A 21,796-nucleotide genomic window follows, 5' to 3' on the forward strand; every position below is an offset into this window, starting at 1 on the left:
ATCAAAGACTTGCCTGGAGAAACTACTTGAAGCTCCTAATGCATATAAATGGATTAAGGACCCAATCAACGAAGGAATAGTTAAAGGAAGGTGTTTTATGCTTCAACCATAGTCAAGACTTGAGTTGAGCCTTTTGGAAGACTTCCTCCACGTCTACTACCCCGTGCTGGAAAACAATCATGTTTCTTTGATCCCATATGCTCTTAATAACATTTGCCCAAACACCTTTCCATAGCACATTTTGTTTGCTACTAACTTGGAATAAGAAAAAGCTTTGAAAATGCGCCTTTAAATCATTATGCTGGACAGATAAAATACCTATCCAATTAAAGCACAAAGACCATACCCGTTGAGCGTGTTTGCATTCCAAGAAGAGGTGTTGACATGACTCCTCCTCCAGCTGGCATAAAGGACAAGACGTAGAGGTCATCAACACCCCTTTCCTACTCAAGCCCACTCTTGTAGGCATTCTACCCACAAGTACCCTCCAAGCTGTCGTGACTACGCTTGGGAATGCCTTTGCCTTCCACAAGAGTTTAAACACTTTGGATTGAGGATCTCTAACTTGCTTAGCTAGGCATTCATATGCGGATTTCACAAAGAACAACCGTGATTTCTCCTTCCCCCACGTGTGACTGTTCTTGACATTCTTCTTCAAAATGACCCTGGATAAGATCATGCTAAGGTCTGATTCCATTGGAGTCTCCCACTCAAATCTAGCACGCCTCCACTTCAAACTCCACCGCCACTCCGAGTTTATCCATTCACCAACCTCACCCACTGCTTGACCCTGATTTAAGGACAGGGAATAAAGTCGTGGGAACATGGATTTCAGATCGGCACTTCCAACCCACACCTCCTCCCAGAATTTAATTTTATGTCCACATCCTATTTCGCAAATTGGAGAATACATATCTCTAACTCCTTGCTTCCAATCTTGAGACCCGATAGCAGATTGACCTTCAAAGCTTGTCTGACAATTCCAACAAGACCTTCTGCTGCCACCAAGAAAAGGAAGGGGGCTAAAGGATCACCCTGTCTCAACCCTCTTGATGGCTTGAACTCCTCCGTAGGGCTCCCATTGACCAGCACAGATATTGAAGCGGACTCCATACAACCTCGAATCCAGGTGATCCATAAGTTATGAAACCCCATCCTGTGCAGCTTATCATATAAAAATTCCCATCTAACCGAGTCATATGCCTTCTCAAAGTCCACCTTTAAGCAAAACCCATTTCTCCCCTTTTTTTCTTAGATCCTCCACCACTTCATTAGCCATAAGCACGCTGTCTAGGATCCTTCTATTCTTTAAGAATGCTGATTGACTTTCATCTATGATTGCAGGCAACACCTTCTTCAACCTGCCAGCCAAAACCTTTGATATGATTTTGTATAGGGCTCCTACTAGTGAGATGGGTCTATACTTCTCAAGCTTAGATGGGTCCCTGACCTTGGGGATTAGAGCTATGAACGAAGCGTTACAACCATTCGGAATGGTTCCAGTCCTGTGAAACAAAGTCATTGCTGCAAATATGTCATCTTTTATAAACTCCCAACTTTTCCTGATAAAACTGAAGTTAAAGCCATCTGGACCGGGACTCTTCGAACCTTCACACTGCCACACTGCGTCCCTTATCTCTTCCTCCGTGAACACCGCTACAAGTCTCTCATTATCCGTTGGGTTAAGAGATTTAAAATTGACTTCATCCAACCTTACACCAAGATCTTTTGTAGCACTGAATCTAGCTTCAAATAACTTTTTTGCCTCTATGTAGACGCTACTTGATTCCTCACACCATTGGTCCCCAACCTGGACACCCTTCACTTCATTCCTGAGCCTTCTCCACCTCAAAGATAAGTGAAAGAACCTAGTACAAGAGTCCCCATTTTTAAACCAGCTTGCTCTAGCCTTTTGACAAAAAAGGTTTTCAATTTTCTTTTCAATCTCAACCAGACGGCTTGTCAATTCCATTTTTTCCAACCTCACCTTCCCCTAAGCCCCCATTGCAGTCTTGACAATCTAAAGCCTCCAGATCCGGAAGGATCCTCCACTTAGTAGTATCAAAGTTACCAAACACATCTCTGTTCCATAATTTCATATCCGTTTTGAGCATTTTCAATTTTTCTTTAAAAACCGTTATACCATTCCCCTGTATCGAGTATGATTGCCATTTATCCTATTATTTCGTTCCAACGGAAAGAATTTAAAAATGATAAGCAACTCCTATAATGGTATTTAAGTATTATATTTTTAATATTTTGGAATAAAATTTAGTTACAATGCCCCAATGATATAAATGTTTAATGCTTTCTTCTAATTACAAATTATCGCGTATGGTAAAAAAATTATAATAAGTATCGTAAAACTCACACTAAAATGTTTTTATCACAAAAAGAATACTGAAATGATTTCGGATTTGTTGATACCTGATTGTGTAAAATTGATATTGACAATACACGAAAACTAAATTTGAATATTTTCAAATAACATGATTCTTTAATATTATTTTTTAAATAACTGCTAATAGTAAAATAATGATATTATCTATTTACTTTTTGTGGATTTCTTTTTCTATATCATGCGTTCGCTTTACTTTTCCTTTTTAAAAGATGTGCTTGGTATATCTCGGTCGTTTCTCCTTGCACCAGATTATTTTAAATTTGCACTCAATATAAAATTTAAAATTATTCTTGTCTTGTTTGCGGATAAAACAATCTGGAAGTGGTTAGTATTTATTCTAGATTTTGAAATCTGAAATGAGATCAGGTTATTTAAGTTGTCCAATTAAGTTTCCAGATGTCATATCCAAAAGTGATATATGAGTTTTAGACTTTCATATCCAAAATTGCATGATTTGATTTACGGATATGAATATCTAGAATAGAAATAACACTTATGGATATACAAATCCAAAAGTCACAACTTTCACGAAAACTCACTTTCTTCTGTGTATCACAATCCACCAACACTGTCTTCTTCGGTGCACACTTATTCTCCTCCATCGATAGCCCATTCTCTCTGCCGTCATGCTCAAGTGCATGGAATGAATGACTCGGTGTTGTGTGTATCTCAATAAACCTAGGTTTAAGATTATTAAGGAGAAAATAGATTTTTCATATAATTTGGGTGAAGTTTGAAATGATCTGGTATAGTGAGAATCAATCATCTTTGTTTGTTTTTTCTTTTATATGTCTTCAATAATAATTATAAAATATGTAAATTTTAATTTTGAAATCTAATGTAAGACTTCATATTCTATTAGTAAATTGGAATATATGAAATTCAGCCAATCCCATTTTTTCTTGTGAAATAACATGCATAAATGATTTTTTTACCATAAAAAATAACAAATTTCCCTTCTCCTCGATTTTTTTTATAGATATGTTTATTGATCAGTAATTATAATGACACTAATTTTGAATTTATTTTATATAAATCTAAAATTCAATTTTATTTATTTATAATTGAAATCAATTTAATTTAAATAGATACAAAATAGACTAGTTTGATAGATTAACAAAATTGTATACATTATATAAAAAAGAGAATTTTGTAAATTTAATTTTCTTTTGTAATGTATACATCATTCAATTAAAAGCAATGGCATACCAAAATACGTGTATTTATTAGATATATAAATATGCTAAATAGAAGATAATTAGATCAGAATTATATATAAAAATGAGTTTTGAATTGTGTATTCTGAAAGTAAAAAATATCTTATACATTACAATATTAAAAAATTATTTTATGAAAAAAGAATTTTAAATTGGGCAACATAGAAGACACTTTTAACTTCGAAATTCAACAATCTCAAAGATTTTCCGATTGTAAAATTAGGAGAGAAAAAACCTTTTTCGATTGTAAAATTAGGACAAAAAAAAAACTTTAAACTACAAGGATAAAGTGAGTATTTTCATATACGTGGGAGTTCATACGGAAAGGATGGGGTGTAAAACAAATTCCCTAGGACATTTTAATAGGCCCAAGCTGAATAAGGCCCAGCCCAATTAGTTATGTGTTTCACTCGAGAGAAGCGCCGCCTGCGCGCGGTGTAGTGTCCGGTGGGTTTGGATTCGTGAGCTGCACCTCTTGCTCTCGCTCTCTCTGTGTAATCGGAGGTAACTTTCCTTTTCGTTGTTTAATTTCAACTGAACCAATGCCTGTTATAAAACCCTAGGAATCTCTGCAGCTGATAAAATAAAAATAATATTCTTCCCATTTGTATTCAATTTATTTTTGTTTCTCCTCTATATTTTTTACCTGTTAGAAAATCAAGGATTGTGCTGTTTAGTTGCATGTTCATATGCAAATTTATATAAATAATATTTGAAGGAATTGTAGATTCATTTCACTTCAAGAACTATGGAATAAACAAATTACATAGCTTCTGTGGAAATGATACCTTTGCTTTGGCAACACCTGTGTTATTTGAAGGATCTCCCATCAAGTAACGCAGTATTTTGTTATGCAATTTTTTCAATATACATCTGCTCCACTTTGTATAGTAATTTACACCGCTCCTACGCAATGCATACTATGATTTCGATAATTGTTACTTGTCCTTGATCTTTTGTTTGCAATGGCTTAATCGTAAATGAAAATCAATATATTTGTGTTGTAATGGGTATGATATGACATTCTCTGTATCAGACAGGATGCTTCCCCATACACTTCTGTATTTTCTTTCCTCTGGTTTTATTCAATTGTCAAAACCTTTAGTTTTCTACAGTGGACTTTTGTTTGGGGGTTTAGATTTACATTCCAGGAATGTTGAGGTGGGTGGGTATGAAAATAAAAATTATTCCTGGACATGTTTTGAGCATTACCCCCACCAATTCATTTTGGGTATAATTTATGTCCAAGTAATGATTGAAGTCTTATGAGAATATCTAGTGGTGATTGTATCAAGTTGTGGGAGGAAACGAGTTCTTTTACATTTTGCTGGGGACAGTTTTTTGTCTTATAATTACAAATTCCCAGAAATAAGTTTTAAATTATACAAAATACAAAACATGGACAGAATATGTTTTCAAAAATATCATTCCAGATATATCATTCTGAAGTATCTTGTTCCTAAGAAAACAAATGCAACCATAATTTTTGTTCTCTGACAATTTTAGGCAACCTATTTGCTTTGGAATTGATGGAGGCCAAATTTTTTCGCTTTCTCAAGATTGTGGGTGTTGGATACAAAGCCAGAGCTGAAGCTGCAGGGCGTCTATTGTATCTCAAACTTGGGTACAGTCATGAGGTGGAACTAGCTGTCCCTCCTGCTGTCCGTGTTTTCTGCTTCAAAAACAATGTAATTTGCTGTACTGGAATTGACAAACAAAGGGTGCACCAGTTTGCATCTACTGTTCGGACCTGTAAGCCACCTGAAGTTTACAAAGGCAAGGGCATAATGTATGTTGATGAAGTTGTCAAGAAAAAACAAGGAAAGAAGTCTAAATAGTCATATAATCTTAGTTGATTTCACGAAGTCTAGACTGAGATGTACATTGGCTACACTTTGTCTGCACAAATCACAATGATTATCTCTAGCCTTCAAACAATTTTAGTGTTGGAATCCTTGAACATAGCATTATGGTATTCATGTATTTGCTTTGAAATAACAATAATTCCTTGCTTCATATGATTGATATGTACCTTTAGAATTTATCTTGCTTTGCTGAGACTTTTTGCTCAAGAACATAATATTATTTTGAAACGCTCGTTTTCTTTTCATTCCTTTCTGAAGGTTGAAAAAATTACCTCTTTCCCATTGTCCTCTCCGCGAAGTTTTACTTTACTTTATCTAAGATCGTTAAAGTTCTTTTGTCCACATTTTTACCCATGATTTATAACTAACTAGCTTCAATTTTACTTAAGCTCTGTAAGGATTGTAACTGCTTATTTTGATGTTAACTACCTGGTTACATGCCTGCATTATGCTTCAGGCTTTTAATGTAAAGAAGCTTGTTGCGCTGGACGAATCCGCCATAGAAATAATCTGTAAGTAAGGAATCTGAATGATCTTTTTTTTTTATTTGTCGTGGTTGATTTTCATGTACTAATTTATTTAGATGTTTTTATCCCTTAGAAGTAAAACAAACTTGGCTGCATTATTTTCGCCGAAATGTACTACATCCAATTATCCAAAAAATGAACAAGTGTTTTATACCTAACATGAAATTATTGTAGTACTAGAGTTGGGAATTTACTTATTTAGTAATGTGTTTGGTTTTCTTAGTTTAGATGGTGTCTTTTTGAGTGATCCAGAAGTTACTAAAGAATCTCTCTGGTGGATGTGAGTTCCTGAGGCACAAACAAGATAATAATACTGCCATAAAATATTTGAAAGTCAGCTACATTAACTGGCGTAGAATACTTCTCAATGCTTCGGAAGCAAGAGCTTTGAAGGTGGTTCTTAGTTTCCTCTTGGTTATTTATCTATCATCTGATATGGTTCTGTTTTTTTTTATTAAGATTCCTCATCTCAATGATTAGCCTCAGCGTTGAAGATTGTGTATAAGTACTAAGTAGTGGTGGGAATATAGAAGTGGAAGAAGATCTAAACCAAACGTAGTAGAGTAATCCATAATCAAAAGGGAATAATTTCTTCCTTAGAAGAACAATTTCTTGGTTTTTGGTTTTCTTTTGCGTGCTACACACAACTAACAGCCAAAAACAATTCTCCATGTCAATAATTGGGCAATAACACGTCCAACCACAATTTTGTTTTGTTCTTTGATTTGTTAATGATAAATTTTCATTAAAGATATTAAAGATATTGGTAGTACACTACCAGAAAATCATGAAATAGAAACCAATTTGTAAAAATCAAAATAATTAGTTGCAATAGTAACTAAATTAGAGACTAAATAATTGGTAGTTAAAACCTTAGTGGTTAATTAGATACCAATTTAGAAACTATTTAACAATAATAAAAAATAATAGAAACTAATTATTTTGGTCTCTAAAAATTGGTTTCTATTTCATGATTTTCTTGTAGGGGTATTTTAGTTTATTTCAGTATTTAAGTTTTAAAAGGACAATTCTTTTTGTTAAATTTAAGCATTAGAATCATTAATCTGATGAGATTTAATAAAAAGAAGTTATGAACCTATCCAAATTGAACTAAAACAAATTAATTGATTTGAATGAAAAATTTAACTAAACTCAAAATACAACAAATTTCAATATATCCCTAATTTAATGTTATATTTTTTTAGTCATTTAAATTGTTCGCCTAACTAATTTCACATTCAACCATTCAAACTAGTAAATTTATTTATTTTTCCTAAAAATATATGTAAATTGAAAATCACTGCTGATACTCTTAGCAACTTTTAACTATGGTTTTTAATTCATTATTACCATAGATAAATAAAATGTTATCATCTTTTTTTTTTCTTATATTTTGGCTGGTATTGTCTTTAGTTTCCTATTAATATGGTATTTTTCTCGGTCTTCTGAATGCATTTATCTTATGGACAATTCTATCATCCTTAATAAAAAGAATGGTACGATTTTTTCTTCTATCATGGATAAACAAGGTTGGATTTCATATTATTATTATTATTATATATATATATATATATATATTTTTTTTTTTTAAAACTTCATCTAATAATGTAGATAATACGAGGGAAAATGTAGCATTTTCTTATTATATCTAAAATAACAAGTTACCAGTACATTTACCAGAGTATTTTAAATTTATCTAAATACAATAAATAAAAAAAATAAAAAAAACTCAAGTTACGGGAAAATACCTATAAATTAACGCATGTAAAACAAAAAAAATGTATATTAAAATAGAAATAAATAAATAATATATCTATAAAGTCATAAAATAGATATGCATAATTTGAAATAAAAGACATAAAAATAGTATATGTAATTATTTAGAAGATAATAGATTAAAAGTATTAAATTGGTGTTGAAATAGTGTAATTTAATATTAGACTAAAGAGTGAAAGCAGTTGCGTGAAGATATGAGGGTAATGTTTTGCCATTATGTTGATGTCATAACCCGCTGCACCATCTTCCTATCATCTTCAACTATATAAAATGACGTATTTTCCTTTTTAAAGTACTTTTTATAAAAATATATTAAGAACTCCTCCAACTTGATCTAAAAAATTCCAAGTTGTTAAAATTTTCAAGTGGATTAGGATGAGCTAGATTGGGATGCATGATGGAATTTAATGAGTTATCCATTTGAAGAATGATGTTAAGACTAATAACAAGGAGAAAATTTGTGTTTCAAAAATAAGTATGGAATAGGAAGGGGGGAAAATTATGCAAAAGAAGAAAGTACTAAGAAAAATAGTGATGATAATTTGGTTTATTATCTTCTTAATTTTATTTGTATTACGTATAGTAATATAACTAACAAAATCATATTTTAAAATAAAGAAAAAATATTACCCCACTCTGAATAAAATAACACTACAATACTTGTCTTTTCTATCTGCCTTTTTTTTTCCCTTGTTTATAAGTAAACTATCAACTATCTGAGTTTTAATTTGCAACAAAAAAAAAATTAGTCCAATTAAGTTGTTTGGCTGCCCAGCTATATATTCTTGTAGTGATAACGTTAACCCTCCTACATCATATTATAATTAAAAGAATATTTTTTTTATTAAAATTGAGTAATTTTAAAATTGTATTAACTAAATTGTAATTATAAATTAGTGTTTTTCAATGTGAAGTAGTTGTTAAAGTAACATTTCTTTTATTTTCACTTATGGTATTAGAGTATTAAAATCATCAAATAGAAACCAATATTTAGATATCAAAATAATTAGTTGCAATAGTAACTAAATTAGATACCATTCTAGAAACTAACAAAAATTGGTTTCTAAATTAGTTTATATTATTGTTAAATAGTTTCTAAATTGGTATCTAATTAGTTACTAAAGTTTTTAATTACCAATAATTTAGATTCTAAATTTGGTAGCAAAAATATTGGTTGTTAATTAGATACCAATTTAAAAATCATTTAGCAATAATAGAAACTAAAATTTAGAAACTAAAAATTTATTTACTCCATAAAATAGTCTCTAATTTAATCACTATAACAACTAATTATTTTTTATTTTCAAAATTAGTTTCTATTTTATGATTTTGTTATACTTAAAAAATTATTCCTATTAATGAAAACTTTGATTCTTAATTACATATTGCAAACCATAACGTAGTATCTAATCTAATAAGTTACATAAAATTTATAACTAGAAAAAAATGTAGTGATCAAATTTATTTGGAATGAAGGGGAATAATATTTAAACATTTTTTTTCTTAATAGTTTCTTTGTTTTATATATATCATTGAAAAATCGCCTAAATTAATTTTCCAAAAAACAGAAGAAAAAAAAAATTCTAATTATAGAATAGACGTTTTGAGAAAATTACATAGAATAGATTGTGGTATTTCTTAGTTACAATGATTTTAGACTATTAAAGCACTAGCCACTTTCTTTCAAATCCATAGGTGCTATTTCTCACTTCACTTCATGTTTGTGCAAGATGTCAACATCATCATAGTTTTTGACAAAATAAAAATGGCAACAATACAAGGCTCGTGCTAGAAACATCACAGAAAAGTGTTGCATGTTAGTTAAAACTGAAAAGCAAATTAGGTTTAGTTGAGTAGAAGTTGCATGATTGGATTCACTCACTACAGTTATTTGGGTACTTCACTCATATGAAAACGCTAGAACAGCTTTTAGTCACATACTTTTCATCCAACAATAAATTGATCTCTATAGATAATCTGTACATGCATTTTTTTTTATATCATATGAATTTGAGTGGGTTTTGGTGATTATTCGTATAGTGCCATGTGAGGTTGTAGTTTATAAAATTCATGAGAGCAAAATGTTACTCTGAAAATATTTAGCTGTGCAAAAATAGGATGAGCAATTTAAATATTTTGGTGGTCTAAAATAATTTACTTAGACTAAGCGTAGTTTAATTAAAAAATATTTATTAAATTAAAAAAAGAATATATATGTTCTTAATTCCTAAAAGACTATTGTGTTCTCATAAATCATGTTTGTATCGAGTATACATTATTGGAAAGTTCTGTGATATAATATGGAAAAAAAGATGAACAAAATCATGCTCTAATCTCACTTTCAGAAAATAACTTGAAGATGAAAGGACAATTACAAAGTGTTGTCTACCTTATTCTACTTTTTTTTAAACTAGTGATCAACACATTTCAGTTAAATCTTTTGAAGGAAAAACACTTTTTTTGTTCCCTATTTAAGTAGTTAGCTTAGGTGGAATCTCTATAACTTTTTAAAACGAGTGAAAAATAGTTCTATAACAGAATCAAATTATTTAGAATTATAATACTGGACATATTTGGAAAAAATTCTCCGAGCAAACTTTTAGGAGAGAAAAATAAGAAAATAAATAAATAGAGTTATCCAAAAATTAAAATTAAGTTGCATAAACTAATTTGTAGAATTTTTTTACTTATAATTTCTTTATGTTTTTATTTTTTATTTTATAAAAATAATAATTATTTTTTTAATATTTTCTATTTTAAGTTTACTAAAGTTTATTTCAAATTCATATCGCATTTTTATTTTACATAGAAAATTTTCTTCTAATGCTCAACCTAAATTACAAAAATTATCTTATAAATAACATATTTTTTAAATTTTAATTATTCTTTAAAAACTTCTCATCTAAGAATAAAGTAAAATCATGTTTTTAAACATAAATTCATCCTTAAAATAAATAAAAGTTTGTTTCTGAGGAGAGTTTCTAAATGAATTTATGAAAGTGTATAAAATATGACTTCATCGTAAAAAAATCATATTTAACATAAATTCTTTTTTGAAGTATCCTTCAATAAATATATTTTTTTTTATTTAAATTGCACCAACATGCTGATTTGACCACTTAAATGCCAGTTTGCAAATATACTTTAATCACATTTCGATTGTATTTATGAAATTTGGCAATCAAATTTGATGATTATTAAATTAAAGTGCATGATATTTTTTTCATCTAAATTTTGTGTGAAAAAAGAAATTTACTAATCAATGCACATGGAATAGGTGGACTAAACTAGTCGTTTTTTAATATATGTTTAAAATGAGCGAATGTGATTAACAGGAACCAACATCAATTTTTATATATGATTTGGCTTGTATTAGGTTCGACACGACTTTACACTTTTTAAAAAATTATTAAGTGGATGCGAGTTTTAATTTATTATTAAAATTAAGTTAAGTGTTTTATAATTTATTTTTGAAATAATTTTAAATATTATATATATATATATATATATATTTTAAGTTAAAGAAAGAAAAATATTTAAACTCTTTCTAAATAGATTTATCGGTTGAACCCTTACACTCCTTTAAAATATTGTTAAACCCACGCTAGTGGTAAAAATAAAAATAATAAAATTTATTAAGGTTCACTTTTAAGACAGTAAAGCAAACATTAGTATTACATTTTATTTTAAATTATTATATTTTAGTTTGGTCTATGAGAAGAAATAAATAAGATTAATATTTATGAGTTTAGTCAATGATAAAAAAAATAATATTTTATTAGGTTAGTGTTGGTTTAATTAACATGGTAGTCAATTAAATAATTATATGTTAGTGTCAGTTTAATTGATACTTACTGATGTAAGACAAAAGAAAATAAGAATGAATTATGTGTGTTAAATGTTAACACTTTTCATTCGAGAGTTTTTCCCATTTCTCTTATATTTTTTCGAGTTCAAGTCCTAATGCAAGCGTTCCACACATTTTTGTCATTCATTATCTTTGAAGCTCATTCCTATCTCCACTTATGTGTTTTGTGTCTAGGTTTAGCTTATTTGGTGTTAGAGTTCGTCTTTGCATGACATTGTGAGTCCAAGCGCCTTTGTTCTAACACGATTTGTTGTCTTTAAAGGTACAACTGCATAAACTTGGTAAAGAATTGAAATCCCTCATGTTTGTGTTTGATTTTGTGATTATTATCCATTAAGAAACTAATACCAGAACTCTTGTTTCCAAATGGGGTCCCAATGCTGAAGTGGTAGGTTATTAAGAAGATATTCGTGAGGAGTCATACAAGGGATTGTCTTGATTAAGGTAAATGTTCTTGGTTGGAGTTGAAATATGCATCCTAAAAGGTGAATGTTATTATTAAGTACATTTGAAAGTTTGGTTTGCACATCTGGTTTTGTTGTGGTTTGGTTATTTTTATCAAGTGGTCTTATAGTTGAACAAAGGTGATTGGCATGGATGTTAAAGTTGGTTGGGATTGCTCTAAAGGTGAGTTGTTGTCTTTGAAATAATTATTTCTTGTAGTTTGTTACAAGTTTAAATTAGGTAAGATATAGGTTAACTGGATAGGAGAAATTTCCTTGGAAAAAATAAAAATAGTTAGTCCATTTCTCTCTTTTTTATTACTTTAGAACATTGAGGAAGTCTACTGTTGAACTGTAAATTCAAACTAAATTTTGTTATTCTATCTATTGTGTTGGATTGTGAATTGAAACTAAATCTAGTCATTCCAATTGACTTCATCATTAACTTATCATACAAAAGGGAAATGTTAATAGTGTGTTCAAGACTATTGGTGTGGAGTAGTTGTTACCAAATAAAAAATGTTCATGGGCTTAAGTACTCGAAATATTGCATAATATTCTGAATCAGTTGGAAGAGTTTTTATGTTATGTTTTTCAGTAAGAGGAAGAATAAAAGGGACTTCAACAATCATCGTCTCTTTGTTGGTTATGTCTATCTAACCTTTGCTCTGATAGTCCACTAGACATAGACTCCCTCAATCCAACCACCCCCACTCCTTCAGTCTAGCCCACCCCTGCTCCTATAGTTGAGCTCATCCATGATATTACAACCCATCCCTCTTGCTACTTTTGACCACAATCTCCCTACTGAGGAGGTGCAATGTGATACTACTGGGAGGGTCATCATCCGATCTCTCGATAAATGGTAAGCTCACTATGTTATTCATATTTTATTTCATTGTCCACACTTAAAGCTTAACAATTTGGTTAGTATATTTTGTAGTTAGACACCCAACAATCACGCTATTGAGGTTATTGGGCACTTAATTTGGTCTCAATTTAGGGATTCATACCATCATTATGATTGTATGATTGAGGAGGCCCAACTTAAATGGTGGATTGAAATTAAAGTCACTTTAATTATTAATTAGAATGAATTAAAAATGAACCAATTTTTAATATCACCAAATTAACTTATATGTTTTTCATTTTTACACATGAGGGTTACTTAAACCCCTCAGGATGAGTGCCATATAAGAAATGTCTACGAGTCAAATATAAAGTGACTTTGTAACATGTCTAGTAAAGCTAGGACAAAGGGCTTCAAACCTAGTTGGATAGGATAAGAACCATGGGGTAAACTTTTGAACTATTGGGTACCTAAAAGTTCAAAGAAAAATAATCCCAAAACAAAATGAATTGGTCTTCAACTCAAGGTGGAGCACCACACTCAACAGGCCACAAATCACACTTGGACATTACATTGGACCTGTTAAGTATTACTGATGATTTATGTACAGTTTGTTACATGTGATTCAATTCAATTGTGTAACATATATTGTTTTGTAATTGTATAACCTTTGTTAAGAACATAAATATGGTTATCCTATTGAACTTGATGAATTATTTTTGGCCATTCACACCAACGAGGTGGTTGGGTAGATACTCATTCCCGTGAGACTTATGTAAGTTATTTCTAATTTTTCTTACTTTATTTATATTTTTAACATAATTTTCTAACATTTGCAACTCCCAATAATAGTCTAGGAAACCTGCCATTAGTAGTTGAGGGTTGTATAATCTATAGTTCTGAAGGATCGACTTCTCATGTGCACCAAATAATTGCAACAACAAAGTTTCAATGTTGGTAAGATGTCGCTGGAGGAAAGAGCAGAGGTAGAGTTTATGACACTATTGACTTGACTGCTAATTTTCGCCATGGGGTGTCATCCCTCACTGAGCCCTCTTTATTAGCTTGTACCATTGATTACAGTGACCAGTTGGTTGAGAATGAATGACTTTGTCAGCAAGTCTGAAAAGCAAATGAAAAAGTTGATACATTTTTTATATATATTTTTGACTTATTTTTCTTAAACAATCTTACTTTCTGAATTGTTCATAGGATGTGTATGATACATTTTATTTAACTATTGCTTGATTACTACCTCTTTAATATGTTTCTTTAGAACTAAAATTGATTGGTTGGTGTTATAATTGAATTTGGAATTAAATTTATATTGAGTTTGAATATGGAATTACAATTGAAATTGATATTGAATTTCAATTTGTAATTCCAGCTGATATTGGGTGTGGAAAGATACTGTATAAGCAAGTTTTAAATTTAAAAAAAAATTGAAAATACTTTTAAACTTAATTTTTTTCATCACTTGACGCTACTATCTTTTTCCACTAGTTAGCGTTGACTTGACCCACTTTTAAGTCTTAATTTTTTTTAATTTTTTATAGCATCGACTATATTAACACAAATCTTTTAATTTCTTTATATCTTTGCTTGGATAGCATCGGCTTGGCCTACTCTAAATCCCAATTTTTTTTATAGTATCGACTTCTGGCATAAATCTTTTAGTTTTTTTTTTTATTTTTTTTAAATTTTTATATTTTGCTTAGGTATAAGGTATAAGCTTCCTCACTCTAAATTCCAATTTGTTTATAGTGTCGGCTAGACTAACGAATTGTTTTTAATTTTTTGTATATTTAATTTAAGTAATATTAGTTTGGTCTACCCTATAATTATATTATTGAATATTGGTTGTCCAATTTGCATATGGTGGACTGAGAGTACTAACATCCTTTCCACATGTCAATGCAAGATTCAACAACTTCCAAGTATGGAGCGTGGACATTTTATCCAACGAAAAATCAACGTTAATCACGTTTTAACACTACAAGAAAATGATGAAATAAAAACTAATTTTAAAAACAAAAAATAATTAATTGTTATAGTGACTGATCTTGCCGGTGACTTGATTGTCAAAGGACTCGCCACGTCAAACTTATGCCTTCCATAAACACGTTCCAAGCGCTTCCTCAAAGAACCCCAATCGTACCTGCGAAACACAACAAACGGCACCTCTAGCGGCCGATTGCACTCTGACGCTCAAGTCAGCCACACAAAACCACCAAAGAACTAAGTACGATGAATCTCTGGGAGACTCGTGTGCACTCTGTGATTCTCACTCTCTCTCTGTGTGTTAACGGGTAACTTGCACGAATGAAATCTTACCTCTGCATGAGCGTGGAATGTCTTTATATACCCTGCGGCGCGCCTAAGTTATTCACTTACGAAGTAACTTCGCATGTTTCTTTCGCTGGATGTCTCGTACAACCTCAGTGTGAATACCAGGTGTAGCCTGGCTAGCGCACGTACCAGGTGTTACCTGCTGTGTGCGCGATCACCCTTGCATTGCTCCATGCACGTTATGGGTTAGAGAGCACCAACCACCGACTGGCTGTTAGCTCCCTTATGCCGCTCTCGTGCGCAGTACTATGAAGCACCTGTTCTTCTCCTTCTTCCACTACTCTGCCGCACGAGACTCATACGCAACACTCTCGCTGGGAATTGCCTCTCGCTCCTAGCTTGCCTGTGCGTGGCGCGACGACCGATCGTCTTATCTAAACGATGATCGCGCATCCCTTCTGACCACCGACCACCACCTGAACATCAATCACCCCCGGGTAACCCTATGAACGACACACCACACATCAACTTCCCTGGCCCACGTGTGCCACTAAGAGCGGTCCACGTGGCTATCTACTGCTGATGTCACCGACAACCGACCACCGACCGGATCAGTGACTAAATTAGATACCATTTTAGAGTCTAAATTTTTTTTTGGTTTCTAAATTAGTTTCTATTATGGTTAAATAGTTTCTAAATTGGTATCTAATTAGCTACCAAGGTTTTAACTACCAATTATTTAGATTCTAAATTTGGTAGCAAAAACATTGATAGCTAATTAGATACCAATTTTGAAACCATTTAATAATAATATAAACTAATTTAGAAACCAAAAACTTTTTTAGTCTCTAAAATAGTTTCTAATTTAGTCACTATAGCAACTAATTATTTTTTGTCTATAAAATTGGTTTTTATTTAATGATTTTTTTTTAGTGTAATATATATTTTTTAATTTATTTATTTATCTATGTTTCTTACCAATTCTAAAATAATCATTGTTCGCTATTAGTTTTATTATTTTTTAAAAAGTTATTGTGAATATAATTAATATTATCATAAATAGAACTAATTTAATATATTATTATTATTATTGTTATTATTATTATTATTATTATTCTAATTACATATTGACATTATTATTTTATTAAAAAAAATTATTCTCGTTATCTACTAATATTGTTATTTCTTTTAGCATTATTATTATTATTATAATAATAATAATAATAATAGTTTAATAGATAAATAAATTAGATTAGATTACAATTGAATTTAATTTAAAAAAACAAGTTAAACTGGTAATAAAGTTAAGCTTAACATTACATATTTTCTACCCTGTTGATTAATTCATTTTTTTATTCAAGTCATGTCAAGGTTACTTGAGTGAATAATTGTATCGTATTTTAGTAATAATGACTCAATCATGATGAGTTTAAATGTTTTTTCAAATATAAAAAAAATTATATGCTTTCATTCATAATCATAGATTCAGAACAAATGGGTATAAACTCAAGAACATGCATGGTAAAAAAATTCTTCATACTTTCTCAAAATAGAGTCAGCTTTATCGTTCATAGTTTTTCTGCATGTTACAACTTTTACATTTGCTCACAATCTGATTCAAAAATAACTTCTGTGATATTCATAAATGTGACCCATTACAAGCTTAAATGTTAAAATGTTTTTCATGCTAAAAGAAATTATTTGATAGTTCAAAACTATCATGTGTTTATAATTCTAATTTCAACGTGATATGCATCTTAATTATGTATATATTTAATTATGTGTCATGTAAAAATTATTAAGAATTATATCTAATAATTTCTCTACAGGAAGAAATTTTAAAAAATCCTATCCTTACCAATTGGTAGAGTGATAACCTTATTCATTTAGTTATTAATTACACTGATAAACAATGCATACATACATACATATATATATGAAAATTTCATTTTTTTTACTTAATTAACACAATGTTTGGAAAGTTCTGTAAACAAGTATTGACATATGTGAAATGTCGACTAGGTATAGTTACTACACAGTTAAATGACATATTAAATGATTAAATATCTTTTTAGTTTAGTCTATTACAAAAAAACAACTTTTAGCTTTTTTTTACAAAATGTTTGGTCGAGTAAAAAGAAAATAAAAAAGAAAAAACATAAAAGGTATATGTTTTATTCTGTTTGATTGAAGAAAAAAGAGAGTTAGCTTTTAAGTCAATTGTTTTTTCAATATAAAATTATTTTCTTCTTTATTTTTCTTGTTCCGTATCATAGAAATCCTTATGATCGGTGGTAAGATTTGCATCAATCTATCTGCTCAAATGGGAGGAAGTTGTGTTGAACATGTCTAGGAAGATGCTTTTTTCTATCCCCTATTTTTTTTTTTCAACAAGAATATTTTACACTTGAAGACTATTTTATTTGGAAAATAAATCACATATAACAAATTTGTTAAAGTTTGAGAATAATTAATTGAAAATGATTAGTTGAAAGTAGGAAAAAAATTACAATGGTGAAAGATATGCATTAAAATAAATTGTGTGGGTCTTAATATAGTAAAATTGATGATAGGATGGGAGAAAAAGATTTGACAAAAAATATCTGAGGAGACATAGTAGTACACATGTTTTGGCCTATTTAGTAAAAGTTTGAGCAACAGAATTTTGGAAAGTAAGGGGAAAAGGAGGGTTGAGATTTGCTAGTTACAGTTACAGTTGGTGTTTTTTTGATGATGTCGTTTTATAGTTGAAGTGGGGGAAAAAAGAAAAGAGAAGAGAGAGTGGGAAGCAGAAGAAAGAAGAAGTGGATGAATGTGTGGTGATGCAGACATGACAGAATGCAAAGACTGATATAAATAAAAAGTTGAGTGAAGGGAGCACCGCAGATTCCGTGGTTCCAGCCTTGCACTCCAATCATCTCGTGCACAAATCCTTCATCCAAACTAATGCCTTATTTTTTCTTTCACTTTTTCACTCTCTCTCTCTCTAAACACCTTCTTCTCGTCACTCACATTCGTTAAAATATCCAACAAAAGTAAAGCAATCATTAGTTTGTTTGATGAGAACTTCATTTCATGTTGTCATGTTTTGTTTGTTTGTTTGTTCGGAATTGAGGATTGAGGGAAGTTGGTGCAAGTTACAACATAGGAAAGCTTTTTTGTGTGGTTTAGATCTTGAAAGGTAGGGAAAAAGATTGAGAGGCTGGAGTCACATGGAAAGTATATATAGAACGAGAAACAGGGAATCCACCCATGGATAAGAAGGAGAGATTGGATTGTGTTAATTAAAAAAAAATAAAAATGGGTAAAAATTAGTATTTTGAAATTTTGAGTTGATTGTAAAATATTTAAAAGTAAAAGTAAAAAAGGGGATGTTTAATAGGAATTAGAAATAGGTATAAATAATTTGAAAATGTGAAAGCAGTGTGATAAGAATGGTAAATAGTAAAAGTGAGAGACTAGGGAGTCAATGAATAAAGAGAGGTAATAAAGAGGTTGTGCGTTGGCAAAGTGTGAGAAAGAGAGTGTGAGACGGACTTGTGTTTAACAAACCACTCTTTCTCCCTCTCTTCCAATCTGTTCACCCTTCACCACACTCTCCAAATTTGGGCACTTTCTGTTGAATTGCATTATTTTTGGTCTATCTTTTTCTTGAGTGCTATATTCTCTCTTTTGTTTTCTAAATTTTCCAATATTTAGTAGGCTATAAATAAACAGTTCCAAAACTTGGATTGCAGGGCTGATTCACAGTTACTGTTGTATTGGGTGGCTTTTGACTCCCCCAACTTATTATACCCTTCACTCCCAATCTATATTTAATAACCAACCTCCACTCTCCTTTCTCTGCTTCCTTACAACCCTCCTAGCCCCTCTCTCTCTATTTGTTTTTTAAGGTTAGGCTTAAGGCCTCTCTTTGGTTTTGTCAAGAAGAAACATGGAAGCACCAGAGGAACTCTCTGTGGGGGGGTCCAAAGATCACACCAACATTGTCAAGGGGAAAAGAACCAAAAGGGTGAGGCCACAATCCCCTATCCCCTTCGTCACTGCCAATTCCTCCACCGGAGAAGGAGAAGGAGAAGGACAAGATTGCTGCAATGTTGATGACAACACCAACACCACCACCAACAAAAATTATGATATTAATAACAACAACAACAACAGCTCTCCCACCACTTCTTCTGCAGGATTACAAGACAGCACTGATGAAGAGGAGGACATGGCCAATTGCCTCATCCTCCTAGCACAAGGACAATCCCGGGAATCTCATAAACATGCCGAGGAAGATGTGGGCATGAACTACGCCAAGTACAGCAGTAGGAAATTCTTGGAAGCGGCTACCTTGGGGTCTAGCAGGGCAGGGTACTATGTTTATGAATGCAAGACATGTAACAGAACTTTCCCTTCTTTTCAAGCACTTGGAGGCCACAGGGCCAGTCACAAGAAGCCTAAGGCAATGATGGCCATTGGCCAAGAGAAGAAGCAGCAACACCTTTTGTCATCAGATGAGGAAGAGTTTCAATTGAAGACCAATAATAAATCACCATTTTCCCTTCAACTCAATACAAAGGGCAATTTGTACAACAAGTCCAAGGTGCATGAGTGTTCCATCTGTGGTGCTGAATTCACATCGGGGCAGGCACTGGGAGGCCACATGAGACGCCACCGTGCACCGGTTGGGATCCCCACCACACTCTCCTTCACCCCATTGGCTTTGGAACCAGAAGAAGATCACCCCAGAAAGAAAAGGAATATGTTGAACTTGGAATTGGATCTCAATCTTCCTGCCCCCGAAGATGATCAAAGAGAATCCAAGTTTTCCTTCCAATCCAAGCAACAACAACAACATGGACAGAAACAACAGCAACAGCAGCAACAGCAACCACCACAAACAAGTCTTGTCTTAACTGCCCCAGCTTTGGTGGATTGTCATTACTGACAAGGTTTAGATTGACATTTCAGAAGATGGTCGCAAAATGAAACTGGGGCTATGTGCAATTTTCGCGATACACTTGTTGTCTATGATCTGATTTTTCTTTTGGTTTAATTTTTTGATCCATACATTTATCAAAAATTACATTACATGATTCTTTTGATTCTTTGTGGACTTGATGGAAGCATGGTGATTATGGGTGAGATGAGTTGTTTATTGGAGAAAGTTTAATTTGTTCTCTGAAAAGACCTCTCCAACTCATGGATAGCGCATGTGGGTATCTTTTTTTTCACTTCTTTTTCATTGGTGTTAGGCTCTTTTTCCGTGGCAGAGAATGTGATGTGTTATGACTGCAGAGAGGGTGTTGGTACTGTCCAAAAAGTCTTTGCTTAAGTTTCATTGTTTCGTCCACAATAAAACATGTCCTCCTCCATGTCTTTCTGTGTGTGTCCCCTCATATTGGCCATGGAAACAGAATAAAAGTAACTGCTATTCCCACATGAATCCTCAACTTCTCCTTTTTCTCCTTTACCTCTGTGTTGTCATTCAAAATAATTATTATTGTTCACATAGTTTTGTTCTTTTCTTTGCTTCATCTCTCTCTCTCTCTCTCTCTCTGCAAGTTAATTGCCTACTCATTACACCTAAGCAACCCATGAAACCATCCACTGCTTCATCCCTCAAGCTTCCCTTAGATACACCTAATACTAACTACATAAATCACACATTACTAAACTATGTAACATTTTTAATTCCATTGCTTTCTTTTCTTTTTCTTCAAGTAAAAAGAGGCGTTGAAGAAAATTCATTACCCCAAGTGTAGATTTACACTCTACCTATTTTTATTATTATTATTATTAAGCCCACTGTATATGTAAATTAATTTATATACTATCATTTTATAACAAAGTTCCTTTTCTGTGCCTTTCTTTTCTGTTTTTTTTTTCTTTTGTTAAGAAGTCAAACGCAGCATCACATCACATCAATAAAAGTTGAAGATTAAGTTCGAATTAATCGGAATTAGTTTATAATAAATAAATATGCTAAAACTGAAGAAAACTAGAGTTTCACTTTTTTTTTGTTGCTAAATGGTCATTAATAGGAAAAGGTAAATTTTGGATAATTTCTTAAAAGAAAAAAAAATGTTTGGTAAAAAACAGATGGAACTATTGTTCGAATCGATCAGCTCTTAATATAAAGAAACATCAGATGACTTTTTATTTTCTCTCAAAATAATTTAATGGATTTAAAACATTAAAGTCACTAAAAACTTGGATGGGATGAAAAACTAACTCTAATTTGTTGTGACGGATTTAAATGGTGTCATGGGTCCACATGAACATATGGAAAATTTTTAAAATATGAGACACAACAAAGTATAAGGTACATAAAACAAGTGTTGATTTCAGCAGAATAAAATATGTATAAAAAATAAACATAAATAATTTTCATATTATAATTCTTACTGTATTATTATAAACATTTTAAAATAAAACTAAGAATATAAAATACATCTGGAATATTTAAAGGATCCTTAGTGTTCTATATGAATAAGTCCAAAACCTTGGTTAACCTCTTCTTTTTATCTAGATTCATATTTTTTGGTTCTTGATTTTATTAGAAAACCCTT

General features: G+C 31.5%; 2 protein-coding genes across 2 annotated transcripts; both read left to right on the forward strand.

Annotated features, from left to right (window-relative positions):
• The first annotated feature begins 3,995 nt into the window (after positions 1–3,995).
• On the forward strand, positions 3,996–5,634 carry LOC137828558 (ribosomal protein L6 family protein). Its single transcript, XM_068635178.2, has 2 exons — positions 3,996–4,122; positions 5,125–5,634. The coding sequence occupies exon 2, from the start codon at positions 5,148–5,150 to the stop codon at positions 5,454–5,456; it is 309 nt and encodes a 102-aa protein (XP_068491279.1). The 5' UTR covers positions 3,996–4,122; positions 5,125–5,147; the 3' UTR covers positions 5,457–5,634.
• A 13,144-nt stretch (positions 5,635–18,778) lies between these two features.
• LOC137829733 (C2H2-type zinc finger family protein) lies at positions 18,779–20,391 on the forward strand. The gene has a single exon (XM_068636620.2). It carries the CDS (start codon positions 19,171–19,173, stop codon positions 20,170–20,172), a length of 1,002 nt encoding a protein of 333 aa, XP_068492721.1. The 5' UTR covers positions 18,779–19,170; the 3' UTR covers positions 20,173–20,391.
• Positions 20,392–21,796: the final 1,405 nt, after the last annotated feature.

This window comes from Phaseolus vulgaris, chromosome 7 (genome assembly GCF_051622355.1).
Source record: "Phaseolus vulgaris cultivar YP4 chromosome 7, ASM5162235v1, whole genome shotgun sequence".
In the NCBI taxonomy this organism is placed as follows: Eukaryota; Viridiplantae; Streptophyta; class Magnoliopsida; order Fabales; family Fabaceae; genus Phaseolus; species Phaseolus vulgaris.

Coding starts and splice junctions, on each gene's coding strand:
- LOC137828558 (XM_068635178.2), top strand. CDS start 5,148: ATGGAGGCCAAATTTTTTCGCTTTCTCAAGATTGTGGGTGTTGGATAC.
- LOC137829733 (XM_068636620.2), top strand. CDS start 19,171: ATGGAAGCACCAGAGGAACTCTCTGTGGGGGGGTCCAAAGATCACACC.